This window comes from Salvelinus fontinalis, chromosome 26 (genome assembly GCF_029448725.1).
Source record: "Salvelinus fontinalis isolate EN_2023a chromosome 26, ASM2944872v1, whole genome shotgun sequence".
NCBI classification, from domain to species: Eukaryota; Metazoa; Chordata; class Actinopteri; order Salmoniformes; family Salmonidae; genus Salvelinus; species Salvelinus fontinalis.
The window spans coordinates 4,755,607-4,779,238 of record NC_074690.1 but is presented as its reverse complement, the minus strand read 5'-3'; the positions used below and the strand labels follow the sequence as shown (position 1 = coordinate 4,779,238).

The 23,632-nt window shown below is 47.9% G+C and overlaps 1 protein-coding gene across 1 annotated transcript in view; it reads right to left on the bottom strand.

The window, feature by feature from the left end:
* Positions 1-17,020, bottom strand: part of txndc12 (thioredoxin domain containing 12 (endoplasmic reticulum)) — a 32,059-nt gene extending 15,039 nt beyond the window's left edge. The window contains exons 1-5 of the mRNA XM_055882410.1: positions 16,849-17,020; positions 10,090-10,150; positions 9,802-9,854; positions 9,638-9,711; positions 2,765-2,834 (exon numbers count right to left, since the gene is read on the bottom strand). Coding sequence (XP_055738385.1) covers positions 2,765-2,834; positions 9,638-9,711; positions 9,802-9,854; positions 10,090-10,150; positions 16,849-16,945 — 355 coding nt within the window. The 5' untranslated portion in view covers positions 16,946-17,020. The remainder of the gene's footprint in view (positions 1-2,764; positions 2,835-9,637; positions 9,712-9,801; positions 9,855-10,089; positions 10,151-16,848) is intronic.
* Positions 17,021-23,632: the final 6,612 nt, after the last annotated feature.

The following is a 23,632-nucleotide window of genomic DNA, read 5'->3' as shown; positions in this document are numbered from 1 at the left end:
GGGAATGTCTCCACTACCAGGACTGTAGGGGTTCTTACCTAGCAACAGTATCCTGGAGGTGTCTCCACCACCAGGACTGTAGGGGTTCTTACCTAGCAACAGTATCCTGGGGATGTCTCCACCATCAGGACTGTAGGGGTTCTTACCTAGCAACAGTATCCTGGGGATGTATCCACCACCAGGACTGTAGGGGTTCTTACCTAGCAACAGTATCCTGGGAATGTCTCCACCACCAGGACTGTAGGGGTTCTTACCTAGCAACAGTATCCTGGGGATGTCTCCACCACCAGGACTGTAGAGGGGTTAGGGTTCTTACCTAGCAACAGTATCCTGGGGATGTCTCCACCACCATAGGGGTTCTTACCTAGCAACAGTATCCTGGGGATGTCTCCACCACCATAGGGGTTCTTACCTAGCAACAGTATCCTGGGGATGTATCCACCATCAGGACTGTAGGGGTTAGGGTTCTTACCTAGCAACAGTATCCTGGGGATGTATCCACCATCAGGACTGTAGGGGTTCTTACCTAGCAACAGTATCCTGGGGATGTCTCCACTACCAGGACTGTAGGGGTTCTTACCTAGCAACAGTATCCTGGAGATGTCTCCACCACCAGGACTGTAGGGGTTCTTACCTAGCAACAGTCTCCTGGGGATGTCTCCACTACCAGGACTGTAGGGGTTCTTACCTAGCAACAGTATCCTGGGGATGTCTCCACCATCAGGACTGTAGGGGTTCTTACCTAGCAACAGTATCCTGGGAATGTCTCCACCACCAGGACTGTAGGGGTTCTTACCTAGCAACAGTATCCTGGGGATGTCTCCACCACCAGGACTGTAGGGGTTCTTACCTAGCAACAGTATCCTGGGGATGTCTCCACCACCAGGACTGTAGGGGTTCTTACCTAGCAACAGTATCCTGGGGATGTCTCCACCACCAGGACTGTAGGGGTTCTTACCTAGCAACAGTATCCTGGGGATGTCTCCACCATCAGGACTGTAGGGGTTCTTACCTAGCAACAGTATCCTGGGGATGTCTCCACCACCAGGACTGTAGGGGTTCTTACCTAGCAACAGTATCCTGGAGATGTCTCCACCACCAGGACTGTAGGGGTTAGGGTTCTTACCTAGCAACAGTATCCTGGAGATGTCTCCACCACCAGGACTGTAGGGGTTCTTACCTATTAACAGTATCCTGGGGATGTCTCCACCATCAGGACTGTAGGGGTTCTTACCTAGCAACAGTATCCTGGGGATGTCTCCACCACCAGGACTGTAGGGGTTCTTACCTAGCAACAGTATCCTGGGGATGTCTCCATTACCAGGACTGTAGGGGTTCTTACCTAGCAACAGTCTCCTGGAGATGTCTCCACCACCAGGACTGTAGGGGTTCTTACCTAGCAACAGTATCCTGGGAATGTCTCCACCACCAGGACTGTAGGGGTTCTTACCTAGCAACAGTCTCCTGGGGATGTCTCCACCACCAGGACTGTAGGGGTCCTTACCTAGCAACAGTATCCTGGGAATGTCTCCACCATCAGGACTGTAGGGGTTAGGGTTCTTACCTAGCAACAGTATCCTGGGGATGTCTCCACCACCAGGACTGTAGGGGTTCTTACCTAGCAACAGTATCCTGGGAATGTCTCCACCATCAGGACTGTAGGGGTTCTTACCTAGCAACAGTATCCTGGGAATGTCTCCACCATCAGGACTATAGGGGTTCTTACCTAGCAACAGTATCCTGGGGATGTATCCACCACCAGGACTGTAGGGGTTCTTACCTAGCAACAGTATCCTGGGAATGTCTCCACCATCAGGACTGTAGGGGTTAGGGTTCTTACCTAGCAACAGTATCCTGAGGATGTCTCCACCACCAGGACTGTAGGGGTTCTTACCTAGCAACAGTATCCTGGGGATGTCTCCACCATCAGTACTGTAGGGGTTCTTACCTAGCAACAGTCTCCTGGGGATGTCTCCACCATCAGGACTGTAGGGGTTCTTACCTAGCAACAGTATCCTGGGGATGTCTCCACCACCATAGGGGTTCTTACCTAGCAACAGTATCCTGGGGATGTCTCCACCACCAGGACTGTAGGGGTTCTTACCTAGCAACAGTATCCTGGGAATGTATCCACCATCAGGACTGTAGGGGTTAGGGTTCTTACCTAGCAACAGTATCCTGGGGATGTCTCCACCACCAGGACTGTAGGGGTTCTTACCTAGCAACAGTATCCTGGGAATGTCTCCACCATCAGGACTGTAGGGGTTCTTACCTAGCAACAGTATCCTGGGGATGTCTCCACCACCAGGACTGTAGGGGTTCTTACCTAGCAACAGTATCCTGGGGATGTCTCCACCATCAGGACTGTAGGGGTTAGGGTTCTTACCTAGGAACAGTATCCTGGGGATGTATCCACCATCAGGACTGTAGGGGTTCTTACCTAGCAACAGTATCCTGGGAATGTATCCACCATCAGGACTGTAGGGGTTCTTACCTAGCAACAGTATCCTGGGAATGTATCCACCATCAGGACTGTAGGGGTTCTTACCTAGCAACAGTATCCTGGGGATGTCTCCACCACCAGGACTGTAGGGGTTCTTACCTAGCAACAGTATCCTGGGGATGTCTCCACCACCAGGACTGTAGGGGTTCTTACCTAGCAACAGTATCCTGGGAATGTATCCACCATCAGGACTGTAGGGGTTCTTACCTAGCAACAGTATCCTGGGGATGTCTCCACTACCAGGACTGTAGGGGTTCTTACCTAAGAACAGAATCCTGGGAATGTATCCACCATCAGGACTGTATGCCTCATCTTTAGGCTCCTCCTCATCCTGAGAACATAACATTTAGTATTAATTCATATAAGTAGTGACATAGGGACCTGTACTTCAGTGTATTCAGACTATACCCACATTTTGTTACGTTACAGCCTTATTCTAAAATGGAGTTTTTTCCCCCTCTCAATCTACACACAATACCCCATGAAAATATATTTTTTCCACTTTTTCGTGACTACCAAATTGGTAGTTACAGTCTTGTCCCTTCGCTGCAACTCGCGTACGGACTCGGGAGAGGCGAAGGTCGACAGCCATGCGTCCTCCGAAACACGACCCTGCCAAGCCGCACTGCTTCTCGACACGCTGCTCTCTTAACCCCGGAAGCCAGCCGCACCAATGTGTCGGAGGAAACACTGTACAACTGGCCACCGTGTCAGCGTGCATTGCGCCCGGCCCGCCACAGGACATTCAGGCTGGCCAAACCGGACGATGCTGGGCCAATGATGTGCCTCATGGGTCTCCCGGTCACGGCCGGCTGCGACACAGTCCGGGATCGAACCCGGACCTGTAGTGATGCCTCAAGCACTGCCTTAGACCGCTGCGACAATCGGGAGGCCTGAAATATCACATTTACATAAGTATTCAGACCCTTTTACTCAGCACTTTGTTGAAGCACCTTTGGCAGCGATTACAGCCTCAAGTCTTCTTGGGTATGATGCTACAAGCTTGGCACACCTGTATTTGGGGAGTTTCTCCGATTCTTCTCTGCAGATCCTCTTAAGCTCTGAGGTTGGATGGGGAGCGTCTCTGCACAGCTATTTTCAGGTCTCTCCAGAGATGTTAGATGGAGTTCAAGTCCGAGCTCTGGCTGGGCCACTCTAGAACATTCAGAGACTTGTCCCGAAGCCACTCATGTGTTGTCTTGGCTGTGTGCTTAGGGTCGTTGTCCTGTTGGGCGAAGGTTCACCTTCCCAGTCTGATGTCCTGAGCGCTCTGGAGCAGGTTTTCATCAAGAATCTCTGTACTTTGCTCCGTTCATCTTTCCCTCGATCCTGACTAGTCTCTCAGTCCCTGCCACTGAAAAACATCCTCACAGCATGATGCTGCCACCACTGAGCTTCACCGTAGGGATGGTGCCAGGTTTCCTCTAGACGTGAAGCTTGGCATTCAGGCAAAAGAGTTGAATCTTGGTTTCTTCAGAGCAGAGAATCTTGTTTCTCATGGTCAGAGTCCTTTAGGTGCCTTTTGGCAAACTCCAAGCGGGCTGTCATGTGCCTTTTACAGAGGAGTGGCTTCCATCTGGCCGTTACCATAAAGGCCTGATTGGTGGAGTGCTGCAGAGATGGTTGTCCTTCTGGAAAGTTCTCCTATCTCCACAGAGGAACTCTGGAGCTCTGTCACAGTGACCATCGGGTTCTTAGTCACCTCCCTGACCAAGGCCCTTCTCCCCTGATTGCTCAGTTTGGCCGGGCGGCCAGCTCTAGGAAGAGTCTTAGTGGTTCCACACTTCTTCCATTTAAGAATGGTGGAGGCCACTGTGTTCTTGGACCTTCAATGCTGCAGAAATGTTTTGGTACCCTTCCCCAGATCTGTGCCTTGACACAATCCTGCCTGAGCTCTACGGACAATTCCTTCAACCTTATGGCTTGGTTTTTGCTCTGACATGCACTGTCACCTGTGGGACCTTATATAGACAGGTGTGTGCCTTTCCAAATCATGTCCAATCAATTGAATTTACCACTGGTGGACTCCAATCAAGTTGTAGAAACATCTCAATGATGATCAATGGAAACAGGATGCACATTTAAGATGACATCCGGTTTGGAGCGAGAGGTCGCATTTGCATTCGCTCTGCAGGTAGTATAACTTTTCATTACATTTCATTATAGTACAACGGTTTAATTTGTCCAACCTTAGCAATTTCTTCTTAGCTAGCTACATAGCCGTCTGTGTATCAAAGATAATTGCGTAATTATCGTATTTCGTCGTCTATCGTAGTCCACACTGCTATCTGCCCAGCAGCTAGCCAGCTAGCAAACGTCCACCGTCTACCCAATAGTAGTATAACTTTTCATTACATTTCATTACAGTACAACGGTTTGATCTGTTTGATCTTAGCTAGCTACATAGCCGTCTTTGTATCAAACATAATTGTGTAGTTATTGAGGTTCGCTAGCCAGCTATTTTCGTCCTAACGTAACGCAACGTTACCAACACTGCTAGCTAGCCAGCTTGCCACCGAATAGCAGCATTGTAGAAACGAGTGCATTACAACGGAACGACTTGATTAGTGTAGTGTTGGCTGGCTACACAGTTGTCTTTGCTATCTTTGATTTGTTTGATCTTAGCTAGCTACTTAGCTGGCTACATAGCCGTCTTTGTATCAAAGATAATTGTGTAGTTATCGAGGTTCGCTGAGGTTCGCTAGCCAGGTATTCTCGTCCTAACGTAACGTAACGTAGTCAACCCTGCTAGCTAGCCAGCTAGCCACCGATTAGCAGCACTGTAGAAACGATTACATTACAACGGAACGACTTGATTTGTGTAGTGTTAGCTAGCTACATAGTTTTCTTTGCTATCTTTGTATCTAAGATAATTGTGTAGCTTTGAGTAATTATCGGTTAGCTAGCCAGCTATTTTCGCCTGCCGCGCTGCCGTCCTCCTACCTAGCCAACACTGCTAGCTAACACTGCTAGCTAGCCAACTTCTACCAAATAGCAGCACTGTAGAAACTTACATTACAACGGAACGACTTGATTAGCGTAGTGTTAGCTAGTTGTTTTTGCTGTCCTTGTATCCATGATAATTGTGTAGTTTAGAGAAATTTAGAGAAATTGTCGAGGTCACCTAGCCAGCTTCACTTTCAACAACGCAGCCACTGCTAGCCAGGCTACTTCACCAGCCAGCAGTACTATATCATTTTAGTCAATCAGATCTTTTATTTTACTTTTATTTTTGCAACGTAAGCTTAACTTTCTGAACATTCGAGACGTGTAGCCCACTTGTCATTCTAATCTCCTTTGCTTTAGCATAGCCTCTTCTGTAGCCTGTCAACTATGTGTCTGTCTATCCCTGTTCTCTCCTCTCTGCACAGACCATACAAACGCTTCACACCGCGTGGCCGCGCCCACCCTAACCTGGTGGTCCCAGCCCGCACGACCCACGTGGAGTTCCAGGTCTCCGGTAGCCTCTGGAACTGCCGATCCGCAGCCAACAAGGCAGAGCTCATCTTAGCCTATGCGTCCCTCCAGTCCCTCGACTTCTTGGCACTGACGGAAACATGGCTCACCACAGATAACACTGCTACTCCTACTGCTCTCTCTTCGTCTGCCCACGTGTTCTCGCACACCCCGAGAGCTTCTGGTCAGCGGGGTGGTGGCACCGGGATCCTCATCTCTCCCAAGTGGTCATTCTCTCTTTCTCCCCTTACCCATCTGTCTATCGCCTCCTTTGAATTCCATGCTGTCACAGTTACCAGCCCTTTCAAGCTTAACATCCTTATCATTTATCGCCCTCCAGGTTCCCTTGGAGAGTTCATCAATGAGCTTGATGCCTTGATAAGCTCCTTTCCTGAGGACGGCTCACCTCTCACAGTTCTGGGTGACTTTAACCTCCCCACGTCTACCTTTGACTCATTCCTCTCTGCCTCCTTTCCACTCCTCTCCTCTTTTGACCTCACCCTCTCACCTTCCCCCCCTACTCACAAGGCAGGCAATACGCTTGACCTCATCTTTACTAGATGCTGTTCTTCCACTAACCTCATTGCAACTCCCCTCCAAGTCTCCGACCACTACCTTGTATCCTTTTCCCTCTCGCTCTCATCCAACACTTCCCACACTGCCCCTACTCGGATGGTATCGCGCCGTCCCAACCTTCGCTCTCTCTCCCCCGCTACTCTCTCCTCTTCCATCCTATCATCTCTTCCCTCTGCCCAAACCTTCTCCAACCTATCTCCTGATTCTGCCTCCTCAACCCTCCTCTCCTCCCTTTCTGCATCCTTTGACTCTCTATGTCCCCTATCCTCCAGGCCGGCTCGGTCCTCCCCTCCCGCTCCGTGGCTCGACGACTCATTGCGAGCTCACAGAACAGGGCTCCGGGCAGCCGAGCGGAAATGGAGGAAAACTCGCCTCCCTGCGGACCTGGCATCCTTTCACTCCCTCCTCTCTACATTTTCCTCTTCTGTCTCTGCTGCTAAAGCCACTTTCTACCACTCTAAATTCCAAGCATCTGCCTCTAACCCTAGGAAGCTCTTTGCCACCTTCTCCTCCCTCCTGAATCCTCCTCCCCCTCCCCCCCCCCTCCTCCCTCTCTGCAGACGACTTCGTCAACCATTTTGAAAAGAAGGTCGACGACATCCGATCCTCGTTTGCTAAGTCAAACGACACCGCTGGTTCTGCTTACACTGCCCTACCCTGTGCTTTGACCTCTTTCTCCCCTCTCTCTCCAGATGAAATCTCGCGTCTTGTGACGGCCGGCCGCCCAACAACCTGCCCGCTTGACCCTATCCCCTCCTCTCTTCTCCAGACCATTTCCGGAGACCTTCTCCCTTACCTCACCTCGCTCATCAACTCATCCTTGACCGCTGGCTACGTCCCTTCCGTCTTCAAGAGAGCGAGAGTTGCACCCCTTCTGAAAAAACCTACACTCGATCCCTCCGATGTCAACAACTACAGACCAGTATCCCTTCTTTCTTTTCTCTCCAAAACTCTTGAACGTGCCGTCCTTGGCCAGCTCTCCTGCTATCTCTCTCAGAATGACCTTCTTGATCCAAATCAGTCAGGTTTCAAGACTAGTCACTCAACTGAGACTGCTCTTCTCTGTATCACGGAGGCGCTCCGCACTGCTAAAGCTAACTCTCTCTCCTCTGCTCTCATCCTTCTAGACCTATCGGCTGCCTTCGATACTGTGAACCATCAGATCCTCCTCTCCACCCTCTCCGAGTTGGGCATCTCCGGCGCGGCCCACGCTTGGATTGCGTCCTACCTGACAGGTCGCTCCTACCAGGTGGCGTGGCGAGAATCTGTCTCCTCACCACGCGCTCTCACCACTGGTGTCCCCCAGGGCTCTGTTCTAGGCCCTCTCCTATTCTCGCTATACACCAAGTCACTTGGCTCTGTCATAACCTCACATGGTCTCTCCTATCACTGCTATGCAGATGACACACAATTAATCTTCTCCTTTCCCCCTTCTGATGACCAGGTGGCGAATCGCATCTCTGCATGTCTGGCAGACATATCAGTGTGGATGACGGATCACCACCTCAAGCTGAACCTCGGCAAGACGGAGCTGCTCTTCCTCCCGGGGAAGGACTGCCCGTTCCATGATCTCGCCATCACGGTTGACAACTCCATTGTGTCCTCCTCCCAGAGCGCTAAGAACCTTGGCGTGATCCTGGACAACACCCTGTCGTTCTCAACTAACATCAAGGCGGTGGCCCGTTCCTGTAGGTTCATGCTCTACAACATCCGCAGAGTACGACCCTGCCTCACACAGGAAGCGGCGCAGGTCCTAATCCAGGCACTTGTCATCTCCCGTCTGGATTACTGCAACTCGCTGTTGGCTGGGCTCCCTGCCTGTGCCATCAAACCCCTACAACTCATCCAGAACGCCGCAGCCCGTCTGGTGTTCAACCTTCCCAAGTTCTCTCACGTCACCCCGCTCCTCCGCTCTCTCCACTGGCTTCCAGTTGAAGCTCGCATCCGCTACAAGACCATGGTGCTTGCCTACGGAGCTGTGAGGGGAACGGCACCTCAGTACCTTCAGGCTCTGATCAGGCCCTACACCCAAACAAGGGCACTGCGTTCATCCACCTCTGGCCTGCTCGCTTCCCTACCACTGAGGAAGTACAGTTCCCGCTCAGCCCAGTCAAAACTGTTCGCTGCTCTGGCACCCCAATGGTGGAACAAACTCCCTCACGACGCCAGGACAGCGGAGTCAATCACCACCTTCCGGAGACACCTGAAACCCCACCTCTTCAAGGAATACCTAGGATAGGATAAAGCAATCCTTCTGCCCCCCCCCCCCCCCTAAAAGATTTAGATGCACTATTGTAAAGTGGCTGTTCCACTGGATGTCATTAGGTGAATGCACCAATTTGTAAGTCGCTCTGGATAAGAGCGTCTGCTAAATGACTTAAATGTAAATGTAAATGTAATAATAATTTAATACATTTTAGATTAAGGCTTTAACGTAACAAAAATTTGAAAAAAGTCAAGGGGTCTAAATACTTTCCGAATACACTGTATTATATTTGGCTACTTTATAACAGAATGTAATTTTAGGACCCCTTCAGGTAGAAAATATTTTATTTGGCCTTTAGCCCATAGAAACACACTGAATAACATTAATAAATGGGGGGAAAAAAGACAGTCACAAAAATGTATCGTAAGGAATAAGGTTTTGAAGTGTCTGTCCTGTATATCTAGGAGATACACGAAAGCTCAGGAAATACATATATTTTTTTGGGGGGGGGGGGGGACATATTTAACCCCTCATTTTTGTTGGCACAATACTACCTCCATACTTCCATTTGTTTATATGGGTTACCGTGGGGATCGTAGAGCAAAACAGAGCACAACATGGTGTTCGCGAGAGTCTACCCTTTCCATAGAGTGGTCATACCGTTCAGATGCTACATACTTTGGTGAGAAGACAGATTTTTTTTGCGGGGGGGGGGGGGGGGGGGGCGGCTCGTGATCTGACAAACAGGGCTCTTAACTCTGCCACCTTTCAACGCAGGAAGGCGTTAGGCGGATTGAGACGCAGCCCATGCAACAACAAAAAAAACCTCTCTCTAGCTTAAACTGACAGATTTCAATGGGTATTTTGTATTATGTTACACAGTCCATTATCCTCACCTCCAGGTTGACCATGACAAAGTTGTGCGCCAGCTCAGAGATCTCCTTAGACTCGGCGAACTTGGGCTTCAGAGCTGGAGGCAGAAAACTGAACGTGATGATGGCTTCATTGTGCAAGGTAAATGTAAAATCGGGTTATTATAAAAAAAGAGGAAGGTCTTTACCTTTGCAGGCCCCACACCATGTCTTGTGGATGATAACCATCAGTGGTAGTCCACTGTGAAGAGGAGGATAAAGTCATCGTGTTTAAAAAAGGGACACAAACTTCCACCAACGGTTCCGTACAATTGACGTCCATCTTGCAAGATATATGCATTAAATCTGGGCAAAACATTTTACCCGCACTGTAAACTTTATACTCAAAACGAGTTTGCTTCCATTCAGTTGCAAGTGAATACAACCTCATGAACTCTTCCAGAGAAGTGTTCATATCAGGTGTTGCATATCCTTACCTGGCCTCTGCCTCCTTCTTCCCATCGTCCAGACTCCTCCAATGGATGCCGTCTCCGAACCCTGGGAGGAGAATCACAGTCAATAGTGTCAAGTTATTGCGTCGGGGCTGTTTACGTAACTGGTTAACGAGGACACCGGGTGGGTCTATTGTCTTCGCTGAAAGAGATGAGAGGATCATTGCTGGGAACTGAACACAGTGAATCTTACACGCTTTGTTCCCCAGTAACTTGATTTTACTATGTTGATAATATGACTGCAGGGTAGCTTGTGTACTATGAATATTGTTGACAAACTAACTAGGTCTCAGATAAAGTTTCCATTTAAAATTCTACTTTGTCTATATAGCTGCATGGTGAAATTAGAGAGTGCCTGACCACACTAATGCTCTTGTGGCTGAATGGAAGCAAGTCCCCACAGCAATGTTCCAACATCTAGTGGAAAGCCTTCCCAGAAGAGTGGAGGCTGTTATAGCAGCAATGTTCCAACATCTAGTGGAAAGCCTTCCCAGAAGAGTGGAGGCTGTTATAGCAGCAATGTTCCCACATCTAGTGGAAAGCATCCCAGAAGAGTGGAGGCTGTTATAGCAGCAATGTTCCAACATCTAGTGGAAAGCCTTCCCAGAAGAGTGGAGGCTGTTATAGCAGCAATGTTCCCACATCTAGTGGAAAGCCTTCCCAGAAGAGTGGAGGCTGTTATAGCAGCAATGTTCCCACATCTAGTGGAAAGCCTTCCCAGAAGAGTGGAGGCTGTTATAGCAGCAATGTTCCAACATCTAGTGGAAAGCCTTCCCAGAAGAGTGGAGGCTGTTACAGCAGCAATGTTCCAACATCTAGTGGAAAGCCTTCCCAGAAGAGTGGAGGCTGTTATAGCAGCAATGTTCCAACATCTAGTGTAAAGCCTTCCCAGAAGAGTGGAGGCTGTTACAGCAGCAATGTTCCAACATCTAGTGGAAAGCCTTCCCAGAAGAGTGGAGGCTGTTACAGCAGCAATGTTCCAACATCTAGTGGAAAGCCTTCCCAGAAGAGTGGAGGCTGTTATAGCAGCAATGTTCCAACATCTAGTGGAAAGCCTTCCCAGAAGAGTGGAGGCTGTTATAGCAGCAATGTTCCAACATCTAGTGTAAAGCCTTCCCAGAAGAGTGGAGGCTGTTACAGCAGCAATGTTCCAACATCTAGTGGAAAGCCTTCCCAGAAGAGTGGAGGCTGTTACAGCAGCAATGTTCCAACATCTAGTGGAAAGCCTTCCCAGAAGAGAGGAGGCTGTTATAGCAGCAATGTTCCAACATCTAGTGGAAAGCCTTCCCAGAAGAGTGGAGGCTGTTATAGCAGCAATGTTCCAACATCTAGTGGAAAGCCTTCCCAGAAGAGTGGAGGCTGTTATAGCAGCAATGTTCCAACATCTAGTGGAAAGCCTTCCCAGAAGAGTGGAGGCTGTTACAGCAGCAATGTTCCAACATCTAGTGGAAAGCCTTCCCAGAAGAGTGGAGGCTGTTATAGCAGCAATGTTCCAACATCTAGTGTAAAGCCTTCCCAGAAGAGTGGAGGCTGTTACAGCAGCAATGTTCCAACATCTAGTGGAAAGCCTTCCCAGAAGAGTGGAGGCTGTTACAGCAGCAATGTTCCAACATCTAGTGGAAAGCCTTCCCAGAAGAGTGGAGGCTGTTACAGCAGCAATGTTCCTACATCTAGTGGAAAGCCTTCCCAGAAGAGTGGAGGCTGTTATAGCAGCAATGTTCCAACATCTAGTGGAAAGCCTTCCCAGAAGAGTGGAGGCTGTTATAGCAGCACTGTTCCAACATCTAGTGGAAAGCCTTCCCAGAAGAGTGGAGGCTGTTATAGCAGCAATGTTCCAACATCTAGTGGAAAGCCTTCCCAGAAGAGTGGAGGCTGTTATAGCAGCACTGTTCCAACATCTAGTGGAAAGCCTTCCCAGAAGAGTGGAGGCTGTTATAGCAGCAATGTTCCAACATCTAGTGGAAAGCCTTCCCAGAAGAGTGGAGGCTGTTATTACAGCAATGTTCCAACATCTAGTGGAAAGCCTTCCCAGAAGAGTGGAGGCTGTTATAGCAGCAATGTTCCAACATCTAGTGGAAAGCCTTCCCAGAAGAGTGGAGGCTGTTATAGCAGCAATGTTCCAACATCTAGTGGAAAGCCTTCCCAGAAGAGTGGAGGCTGTTATAGCAGCAATGTTCCGACATCTAGTGGAAAGCCTTCCCAGAAGAGTGGAGAATGTTATAGCAGCAATGTTCCGACATCTAGTGGAAAGCCTTCCCAGAAGAGTGGAGGCTGTTATAGCAGCAAAGGGGGGACCAACTCCATATCAATGCCTTCCCAGAAGAGTAGAGGCTGTTATAGCAGCAAAGGGGGGACCAACTCCATATTAACACCCATGATTTTGGAATGAGATGTTTGCCGAACAAAGTGTCCACATACTTTTGGTCATGTAGTGAGAATATTTTCCATGCCAAAAAAATAAAAACACGAAGCAGACAGGTCTTTAGTCCTTTAAAAAGCTGCATATATTTGTCAAATATTAGGTGCTATAGCTTGGAAAATAAATACATGTGACAACATGGATGTTTTGTTTCCAACATCAGGGCTGTTTTCTTAGAGAAGTCAACTCCTCTCGGTGTTGTGTCTTCCTTGCCACGATACTGGTATCGTCCCGGCCCTAATCAGTAACACACTGTGAAATAACATAGCACACCATTGCTTTCTTATAATCTTGAGGGGGTAGAAGTTGAAGACAACTAGAGAAGAGAAGGATGTAGACCATTTGAGGCCGACGAAGAGAAGACGAACAGAAGAGACTCCAACCTGACTTGCTGGAAACACGAGAAACCACTTGGTGAGTAGAGGACACACACACCAATCCTCTGTAGCCTCTTCAAATGGTGTTCATTTCAATACTTGGAACTGTCGCAAACATGAATCTCCTGTCTTCCTCACAGGTTTCACAGGGGAACTATGAGGCAGATGGCGGGAGAGAGGCATGAGGCAGATGGCTGGAGAGAGGTATGAGGCAGATGACAGGAGAGAGGCATGAGGCAGATGACAGGAGAGAGGCATGAGGCAGATGACAGGAGAGAGGCATGAGGCAGATGACAGGAGAGAGGCATGAGGCAGATGACAGGAGAGAGGCATGAGGCAGATGACAGGAGAGAGGCATGAGAGAGGCATGAGGCAGATGGCAGGAGAGAGGCATGAGGCAGATGACAGGAGGCATGAGAGAGGCATGAGGAAGATGACAGGAAAGAGGCAGATGACAGGAGAGAGGCAGATGACAGGAGAGAGGCATGAGGCAGATGACAGCAGAGAGGCATGAGGCAGATGACAGCAGAGAGGCATGAGGCAGATGACAGCAGAGAGGCAGATGACAGGAGAGAGGCATGAGGCAGATGACAGGAGAGAGGCATGAGGCAGATGACAGCAGAGAGGCATGAGGCAGATGACAGCAGAGAGGCATGAGGCAGATGACAGCAGAGAGGCATGAGGCAGATGACAGCAGAGAGGCATGAGGCAGATGACAGCAGAGAGGCATGAGGCAGATGACAGCAGAGAGGCATGAGGCAGATGACAGCAGAGAGGCATGAGGCAGATGACAGCAGAGAGGCATGAGGCAGATGACAGCAGAGAGGCATGAGGCAGATGACAGCAGAGAGGCATGAGGCAGATGACAGCAGAGAGGCATGAGGCAGATGACAGCAGAGAGGCATGAGGCAGATGACAGCAGAGAGGCATGAGGCAGATGACAGCAGAGAGGCATGAGGCAGATGACAGCAGAGAGGCATGAGGCAGATGACAGCAGAGAGGCATGAGGCAGATGGCAGGAGAGAAAGAGAAGAGGTGGTGTATGCCAGGAGATGAAGACCCTGATCCAAATCAGATTTATTTATATAGCCCTTCGTACATCAGCTGATATCTCAAAGTGCTGTACAGAAACCCAGCCTAAAACCCCAAACAGCAAGCAATGCAGGTGTAGAAGCACGGTGGCTAGGAAAAACTCCCTAGAAAGGCCAGAACCTAGGAAGAAACCTAGAGAGGAACCAGGCTATGAGGGGTGGCCAGTAATCTTATGGCTGTGCCGGGTGGAGATTATAACAGAACATGGCCAAGATGTTCAAATGTTCATAGATGACCAGCGGGGTCAAATAATAATAATCAAGGACACACACGTTAGAGCCAGCTCCCACTCCTGATCCGAGGACACACACACACGTTAGAGCCAGCCCCCACTCCTGATCCGAGGACAGACACACACGTTAGAGCCAGCTCCCACTCCTGATCCGAGGACAGACACACACGTTAGAGCCAGCTCCCACTCCTGATCCGAGGACACACACACACATTAGAGATTACAATGCATGTTAGTAGCCTCGTTGAGAAGGTTTTCATTTTGACAACACAATTAAAAGTGCCTTTTTTAGAAGGCTATCCTGTTAAGAGACTAGCCAGGTAACATGGCATGAATGATAAATTAAAATATGTACCGTGAGAGCCTCCCGGATGGAGCAGTGGTCTAGGGCACTGCATCGCAGTGCTAGCTGCGCCACCAGAGTCTCTGGGTTCACGCCCAGGCTCCCGGCCGCAACCGGGAGGTCCGTGGGGCGACGCACAATTGGCCTAGCGTCGTCCGGGTTAGGGAGGGTTTGGCCGGCAGGGATGTCCTTGTCTCAGTATGTAAAATGTAATAAAATGTATGTAATAAAATGTATGCACTCTACTGTAAGTCGCTCTGGATAAGAGCGTCTGCTAAATGACAAAAAATGTAAATGTAAATTGTTGCATTTATATTTTTGGTTCAGTGTTAAAATGTGAGTCACACTGCCAAGTCAAACCGGGGGGGGGGGGGCTCCCTAGTGGCACAGCGGTCTAAGGCACTGCAGCGTAGCCTAGTGGTTAGAGCGTTGGACTAGTAACCGAAAGGTTGCAAGATCGAATCCCCGAGCTGACAAGGTACAAATCTGTCGTTCTGCCCCTGAACAAGGCAGTTAACCCACTGTTCCTAGGCTGTCATTGAAAATAAGAATTTGTTCTTAACTGACTTGCCTAGTTAAATAAAGATAAAAAATAAATCTCAGTGCTAGCGGTGTCACTACAGACCCTGGTTTGATTCCAAGCTGTATCCCAATCATGGGTGGTTGTGAGTCCCATACATAGGGCATCGCACAATTGGCCCAGCGTCGTCTGGGTTTGGCCGGGGTAGGCTGTCATTGTAAATAAGAATTTGTTCTTAACTGACTTGCCAAGTCAAATAGGGTTAAGGTTCCCACACACTGCCATATCAACAGATGGAAGAGAGTGGACTACTTATGTTAATAAGCCATGTTCGTCTCCTAACACCTGTGTGTAAACGGAAGACTGACACCACAAACGTGTTGTCACTGAAAAATACTGTACTAAAAAAACGAATTAAAAACAGTGTATATTTAGCATTTGTGAAATGATTTTGATGTGATAATGAAAAAGTAGAGGGCTTTATGTTTTTAGAGCCGTACCATAATTAAGAATCTATTCATGTTTAAAAATGAACTGTTTTGGCTTCCAAAGCAAATTTGCCTCGAAACGCAACAGGTAAGGTCCTTGGACTATAAGGAGTAACGTTAGCCTCCTTTAGTACATTGGGCTAGCCACATACAGTCTGATTAACCAGGCTGTAATAACCAATGAATTGATGTATACAGCATGAAAGTAAAAGTGTATATGTTCATTACAAGCCATTCTGTTTAATAAAATTACATTTAAAAACGTACTCTACTGGTTGTCTTTGCGGTGTGTCCAACTGCTCAAAACTTATTTTTTAATATCCTCCCCTGATTCCAAATATAACATTTTCATTGTCATGCTTGGTTCAATTGCTATTGATGAGAGAATATTCTATATAAAAACGAACTTCACCGAGATGACTAACCGAACCATATACAGTACCTCCCTACCAGCTCTCTAAAAGGTAAACAATACAGTCCTGGGGATATTTTGTGTAACATTTCGAGCAACTGAAGGACAAACAGTACAGATGTAACGGATGTGAAATGGCTAGCTAGTTAGCGGGTACGCGCTACTAGAGACAACTGGTAGAGTAAATTTGTATGTCATTTTATTCAACATTCTGGCTAGTAATAAACTTTTCATTTAAGATTTTGCAGGCATTAGGCTGTATACCAATTAAGGATGTATACCAATTAATTGTTTCAATTTTCAAAGTCACGTGTACAAGTACAGTGAAATGCCGTTCTTGGAGCTTTAAACCCAATAACAATGTAATCCAAAATAAAATGTGTATTACTACAGCATGATTAATCAGATTACCACACCCAATGAGACATGGGTGAGGTTTGTTTGCAATATACAGGTAGCCTACGGGACAGAAATTGTGTCGTCGTCAACACAAAGCTGATAAAGCTTTAAAAGTTAGATAACTCAAACTGGGTTGTTACTATTTACCACAGCCACAAAGTCAGTGGCTATATCGTCAAAATTCCTGAAAACAAAATGTCGCTTTTTGGTCTTAATTTAAGATAGAATTTGGCATACGGTTAGCAGTGTGGTTAAGGTTAGGTTCAACATTAGATTTTAGTAAGATACATGTTCAAAATAAGCGGAGTTTAGACATAAGTATGACTTTGTGGATGTGGTAACTAGTGACGACCCTCAAACAGCTAGCAAGCAAGAATCTTGTTAGCATGACCTGATGATTGCTAAAATAACGTTAGCTAGCTAGTTTTCAAAGCTCCCACCGAAGCTACATTTGACTCTTACCTCTCGCATTCGCCTCAGCTGCAACCTTCTGAATATGAGTCAGAGAAAATAAAACATAAGACGACAACAAAGCGATATTCACAAGAGGGGACTGCATATTTGTAGCTGTGTCGGCCTTTCTTCCAACAAACTAAAGCACACGGTGAAATACACCGGAAGTGATCTTCGTTTGGATAGGAAAAGGGTTTCCACCAGTTACCATAGCCACAAAGTCTAAATTAGCTTCTTTTTTTGTTGTTGCATTTTTGCATTTAAGGTTAGGGTTGGATATAAAGTCAACCGTTTGGTTGTTAGGGTTAGGTTTAAAATGTCATTTTAATTGTAAAACTGTGTAAAAAACATACAAAATAGGCGGGTTTATTACTTTGTGGCTGTGTTAACTAGTGACGAACAGGAAAAAGTGAGTTGAAGGGGGGCGGTTCGAACTTCAAAATACAAGTCCTCGTTTCTTCTTTGCACAGTCTACAGTGCCTTCGGAAAGTATTCATACCCCTTGTCTTAGTCCAAAAATGTTTGTGTTATAGTCTAAATTCAAAACGGATTCAATAGATTTTTTTTCTCACCCATCTACACACAATAACCGACAATGTTCAGGCCCAAAAAATTGTCAAAGACTCCAGTCACCCAAGTCATAAACTGTTCTCTCTGCTACCTCACGGCAAGCGGTACCGGAGCGAGTGCCAAGTCTAGGTCCAAAAGGCTCCTTAACAGCTTCTACCCCCAAGCCATAAAACTGCTGAACAATTAATAAAATGGCCACCCGGGCAATTTACATTGATCCCCCCCTTGTTTTTACACTGCTGATTCTCGCTGTTACCTATCTATGCATAGTCACTTTACCCCTACCTACATGTACAAATTACCTCGACTAACCTGTACATAGCCTCATTATTGTTATTTTATTGTGTTACTTTTTCTTCTTCTTCTTTAGTTTATTTAGTAAATATTTTCTTAAAACTGCATTGTTGGTTAAGGGCTTGTAAGTAAGCATTTCACTGTGAGGTCTACTACACTTGTTGTATTCAGCGCATGTGACAAATAACATTTGATTTGATTTAAATGGCCAAGTGAAAACATGTTTTTAGAAATTTTAGCTAATTTATTGGAAATAAAATACAGAAACATCTAATGTAAAATACCTATTAATGTTTACATTTTTACATTTTAGTCACTTAGCAGACACTCTAATCCAGAGCGATTTACAGTTGAAGTCGGACGTTTACATACACTTAGGTTGGAGTCATTAAAACTCTAAGATTCTATTTGAAGAAGTAGGGTTTAAAGATGTTTTCAGAAGATGGGCAGGGACTCTGCTGTCCTAGCTTCAGGGGGAAGCTAGTTCCGCCATTGGAATGCTAGAACAGAGAACAGTTTGGACTGGGGCTGAGCTGGAGCTGCCTTCCTGTTCGGGGTGGGAGGACCAAGAAACCTGAGGTGGCAGAACGGAGTGCTCGGGTTGGGGTGTAGGGTTTGAACATTGCCCGAAAGCTAGGGAGGGGCATTCACAGCTCTGAGTCAATACTTTGTTGAAGCACCTTTGTCTTTCTGAGTCTCTAAGAGCTTTCCACACCTGGATTGTGCAACATTTGCCCATAATTATTATTTTTTAATCCTTCAAGCTCTATCAAATTGGTTGTTGATCATTACTAGATAACCATTTTCAAGTCTTGCCATAGATTTTCAAGTAGGTTTAAGTCAAAACTGTAACTAGGCAACTCAGGAACATTCACTGTCTTCTTGGGAAGCAACTACAGTGTAGATTTGGCCTTGTGTTTTAGGTTATTGTCCTGCTGAAAGGTGAATTCATCTCCCAGTGTCAGGTGGAAGGCAGACTGAGGCAGGTCTTTCGATAGGATTTTGCCTGTGCTTAGCTCCATTCCTTTTCTTTTTATCCTGAAAAACTCCCCAGTCCTTAACGATTACAAGCATACCCATAACATTACACAGCCATCCCTATCCTTGAAAATATGGAGAGTTGTACTCAGGACAAAAAGGTGAATTGCTTTGCCACATTATTTGCAGTATTACTTTAGTGCCTTGTTGCAAAAAGGATGCATGTTTTGGACTGTACAGGCTTCCTTCTTTTCACTCTATCATTTAGGTTTGTATTGTGGAGTAACTACAATGTTGTTGATCCATCCTCAGTTTTCTCCCGTCACAGCCATTAAACTCTGTAGCTGTTTTAAAGTCACCCTTGGCCTCATGGTGAAATCCTTGAGCGGTTTCCGTCATTGTAAATAAGAACATGTTCTTAACTGACTTGCCTAGTTAAAAAAAAAAAAGATCTACCTGTCACGTTCCTGACCTATTTATGTTAGTTTTTGTGTGTTAGTTGGTCAGGACGTGAGGTTGGGTGGGCATTCTATGTTATCTGTTTCTATGTTGGTTTTGGTTTGCCTGGTATGGCTCTTGATTAGAGGCAGGTGGTTTGCGTTTGCCTCTAATTAAGAGTCATATTTAGGTAGGGCATTCTCACTGTTTGTGTGTGGGTGATTGTCTCCTGTGTCTGTATGTATGTTCGTACCACATAGGACTGTAGCGTTTGTTTGTTTCGTTTCGTTTCGATGTCGTCTGTTTCCTGTACGTAAGTTTATGTTTAGTTATGTAAGTTTATGTTCAGGTTGCGTCAACGTCGTTTTGTTATTTTGTAAGCTTGTTAAAGTGTTTTGTTTCGTTTCGTGTTTTGCCATCATCGTTATTAAATAAAAGATGGCTTATTTCCCAAAGCCTGCGTTTTGGTCTGAGGATCCTTCTCTCCTCACCTCTTCCGAGGATGAGGAGAGCAACACCCGTTACAGAATCACCCACCACGCTAAGACCAAGCGGCAAAGGGAAACTAAACGGAGTAAGGGACAGGAGAGAAAGGAGCAATGGACATGGGACGATGTTTTGGATGGAAAGGGTGTCTACACATGGGAGGAGATCCTAGCTGGTAGAGATCGCCTCCCATGGGAACAGCTGGAGGCACTAAGGAGAGCGGAGGCTACCGGAGAGAGGAACCGGAGCTATGAGGGAACGCGTCTGGCACGGAAGCCAAAAAAGCCCGTAAGTAATTCCCAAAAATTTCTTGGGGGGGGGCTAGGAGGTAGTGGGCCAAGGGCAGGTAGGAGACCTGCGCCCACTTCCCAGGCTTACCGTGGAGAGCGGGAGTACGGGCAGGCGCCGTGTTACGCAGTAGAGCGCACGGTGTCTCCTGTACGAGTGCATAGCCCAGTGCGGGTTATTCCACCTCCCCGCACTGGTAGGGCTAGATTGGGTATTGAGCCAGGTGTCATGAGGCCGGCTCAACGCGTCTGGTCTCCAGTGCGTCTCCTCGGGCCGGCATACATGGCACCTGCCTTACGCATGGTTTCCCCGGTTCGCCTACATAGCCCGGTACGGGTTATTCCACCTCCCCGCACTGGTCGGGCAACCGGGAGTATTCAACCAGGTAAGGTTGGGCAAGCTCAATGCTCAAGAGAGCCAGTACGCCTCCACGGTCCGGTATTTCCGGCACCACCTCCCCGCCCCAGCCTAGTACCTACAGTGTATACACTACGCACTAGGCTACCAGTGCGTATCCTGAGCCCTGTTCCTCCTCCACGCACTCTCCCTGTAGTGCGTGTATCTAGCCCGGTGCCTCCAGTTCCGGCACCACGCACTAAGCTACCAGTGCGTCTCCAGAGCCCTAAACACACTGTATCTACTCCCCCTACTAATCCTGATGTGCTTGTCCTCAGCCCGGTGTCACCAGTGTCGGTACCACGCATCAGGGATAGAGTAGGCTTTGAGAATACAGTGTGCCCTGTTCCTGCTCCCCGCACTAGTAGGAAGGTGCTTATCCTTAGCCCGGTGCCTCCAGTTCCGGCACCACGCACCAGGTCTACAGTGCGCCGTATCCGGCCAGAGCCATCCGTCTCACCAGCGCCATCTGAGCCATCCGTCTCCCCAGCGCCATCTGAGCCATCCGTCTCCCCAGCGCCATCTGAGCCATCCGTCTCCTCAGCGCCATCTGAGCCATCCGTCTCCCCAGCGCCATCTGAGTCATCCGTCTGCCAGGAGCCTGCAAAGCCGCCCGTCTGCCATGAGCCTGCAAAGCCGCCCGTCTGCCATGAGCCTACAGAGCCATCCGCCAGACAGGAGCCGCTAGAGCCGTCAGCCAGACAGGAGCCGCTAGAGCCGCCCGCCAGACAGGATCTGCCAGAGCCGCCAACCAGACAGGATCTGCCAGAGCCGCCAACCAGACAGGATCTGCCAGAGCCGCCAACCAGACAGGATCTGCCAGAGCCGCAAACCAGACAGGATCTGCCAGAGCCGTCAGAGCGCCATGAGCAGCCAGAGCCGTCAGAGCGCCATGAGCAGCCAGAGCCGTCAGAGCGCCATGAGCAGCCAGAGCCGTCAGAGCGCCATGAGCAGCCAGAGCCGTCAGAGCGCCATGAGCGTCGAGAGCCGTCAGAGCGCCATGAGCGTCGAGAGCCGTCAGCCTGCCATGAGCGTCGAGAGCCGTCAGCCTGCCATGAGCGTCGAGAGCCGTCAGCCTGCCATGAGCGTCGAGAGCCGTCAGCCTGCCATGAGCGTCGAGAGCCGTCAGCCTGCCATGAGCGTCGAGAGCCGTCAGCCTGCCATGAGCGTCGAGAGCCGTCAGCCTGCCATGAGCGTCGAGAGCCGTCAGCCTGCCATGAGCGTCGAGAGTCGTCAGTCAGCCATGAGCTGCCCTTCAGCCTGAAAAGGCTAGATACCCAGAACTGCCCATCAGTCCAGAGCTGTCTCTCTGTCCGGAGCTGCCTTTCAGTCCGGAGTTGCCCCTCTATCCTGATCTCCCTCTCTATCTTTTTCTACCTCTATATTCTTATCTATCCCTCTGTCTTGGTTTATCTCTCTGTCCCGGTGTTGTCATTCTTAGATATGTTATTAAGAGGATTTTGTGGGAGAAGAAAGAGGGTGGACATTCTTGGAGGGAGGAGGCTAGGATGGATTATGGTGGGGTGGGAACCGCGCCCGGAGCCTGAGCCACCACCGTGGTTAGATGCCCACCCAGACCCTCCCCTAGACTTTGTGCTGGTGCGTCCGGAGTTCGCACCTTGTGGGGGGGGTACTGTCACGTTCCTGACCTATTTATGTTAGTTTTTGTGTGTTAGTTGGTCAGGACGTGAGGTTGGGTGGGCATTCTATGTTATCTGTTTCTATGTTGGTTTTGGTTTGCCTGGTATGGCTCTTGATTAGAGGCAGGTGGTTTGCGTTTGCCTCTAATTAAGAGTCATATTTAGGTAGGGCATTCTCACTGTTTGTGTGTGGGTGATTGTCTCCTGTGTCTGTATGTATGTTCGTACCACATAGGACTGTAGCGTTTGTTTGTTTCGTTTCGTTTCGATGTCGTCTGTTTCCTGTACGTAAGTTTATGTTTAGTTATGTAAGTTTATGTTCAGGTTGCGTCAACGTCGTTTTGTTATTTTGTAAGCTTGTTAAAGTGTTTTGTTTCGTTTCGTGTTTTGCCATCATCGTTATTAAATAAAAGATGGCTTATTTCCCAAAGCCTGCGTTTTGGTCTGAGGATCCTTCTCTCCTCACCTCATCTGAGGATGAGGAGAGCACAAGCCGTTACACTACCAATATAGGTGCCCTTTTTCTGCGAGGCATTGGAAAACATTGGTCTTTGTGGTTGAATAAGCAAAAAAAAAAAATTTGTGTTTTTTAAGCACATTTTTACTCATGAACATATTTAAGCTGGCAATAAAAACGGGTTGAATACTTATTGACTCAAGACATTTCGGCTTTTCATTTTTTATCATTTTTAAACGTAAAAAAAAAAATGATTTCACTTTTGACATTAAGTGGTCTTGTGTGTAGAGGCCAGTGACAAAACAATCGCAATTTAATCCATTTTAAATTCAGGCTGTGACACAACTAAATGTGGAAAAAGCCAAGGAGTGTGAATAATTTCTAAAGGCACTGTATCTTACTGAAGAGCTCAGTGACTTTCAACGTGGCACCGTCATAGAATGCCACCTTTCCAACAAGTCAGTTCATCAAATTTCTGCCCTGCTCGAGCTGCACCGGTCAACTGCATTATTATTATTGTTGTTATTGTGAAGTGGAAATGTCTAGGAGCAACAACGGCTCAGCCACGAAGTGGTAAGCCACACAAGTTCACAGAACGGGTGACCGAGTGCTGAAGTTCGTAGCACGTAAAAATTGTCTGTCCTCGGTTTCCACACTCACTACAGAGTTCCAAAGTGCCCCTGGAAGCAACGTCAGCACAATAACTGTTCGTCAGGAGCTTCATGAAATGGGTTTCCATTGCCGAGCAGCCACACACAAGCCTAAGATCACCATGCGCAATGCCAAATGTCTGCTGGAGTGGTGTAAACCTCTGATTCACGCTTCAACTTCTGTCAGGCAAATGGACAAATCTGGGTTTGGAAGATGACAGGAGAACGCTACCTGTCCCAATGCATAGTGCCAACTGTAAAGTTTGGTGGAGGAGGAATAATGGGGTGTTTTTTGTGTGTTTCTTAAAAACCTTTATTTAACTAGGCAAAACAAACCCGGACGACGCTGGGCCAATTGTGCGCCGCCCTATGGGACTCCCAATCACGGCCGGTTATGATACAGCCTGTGTATCATGGTTCGGGCTAGTCCTCTTAGTTCCAGTGAAGGGAAATCTTAACGCTACAGCATACAATGACATTGTAGATGATTCTGTGCTTCCAACTTTGTGGCAACAGTTTGGGGAATGCCCTTTCCTGTTTTAGCATGACACTGCCCCCATGCACAAAGCGAGGTCCATACAGAAATGGTTTGTCGA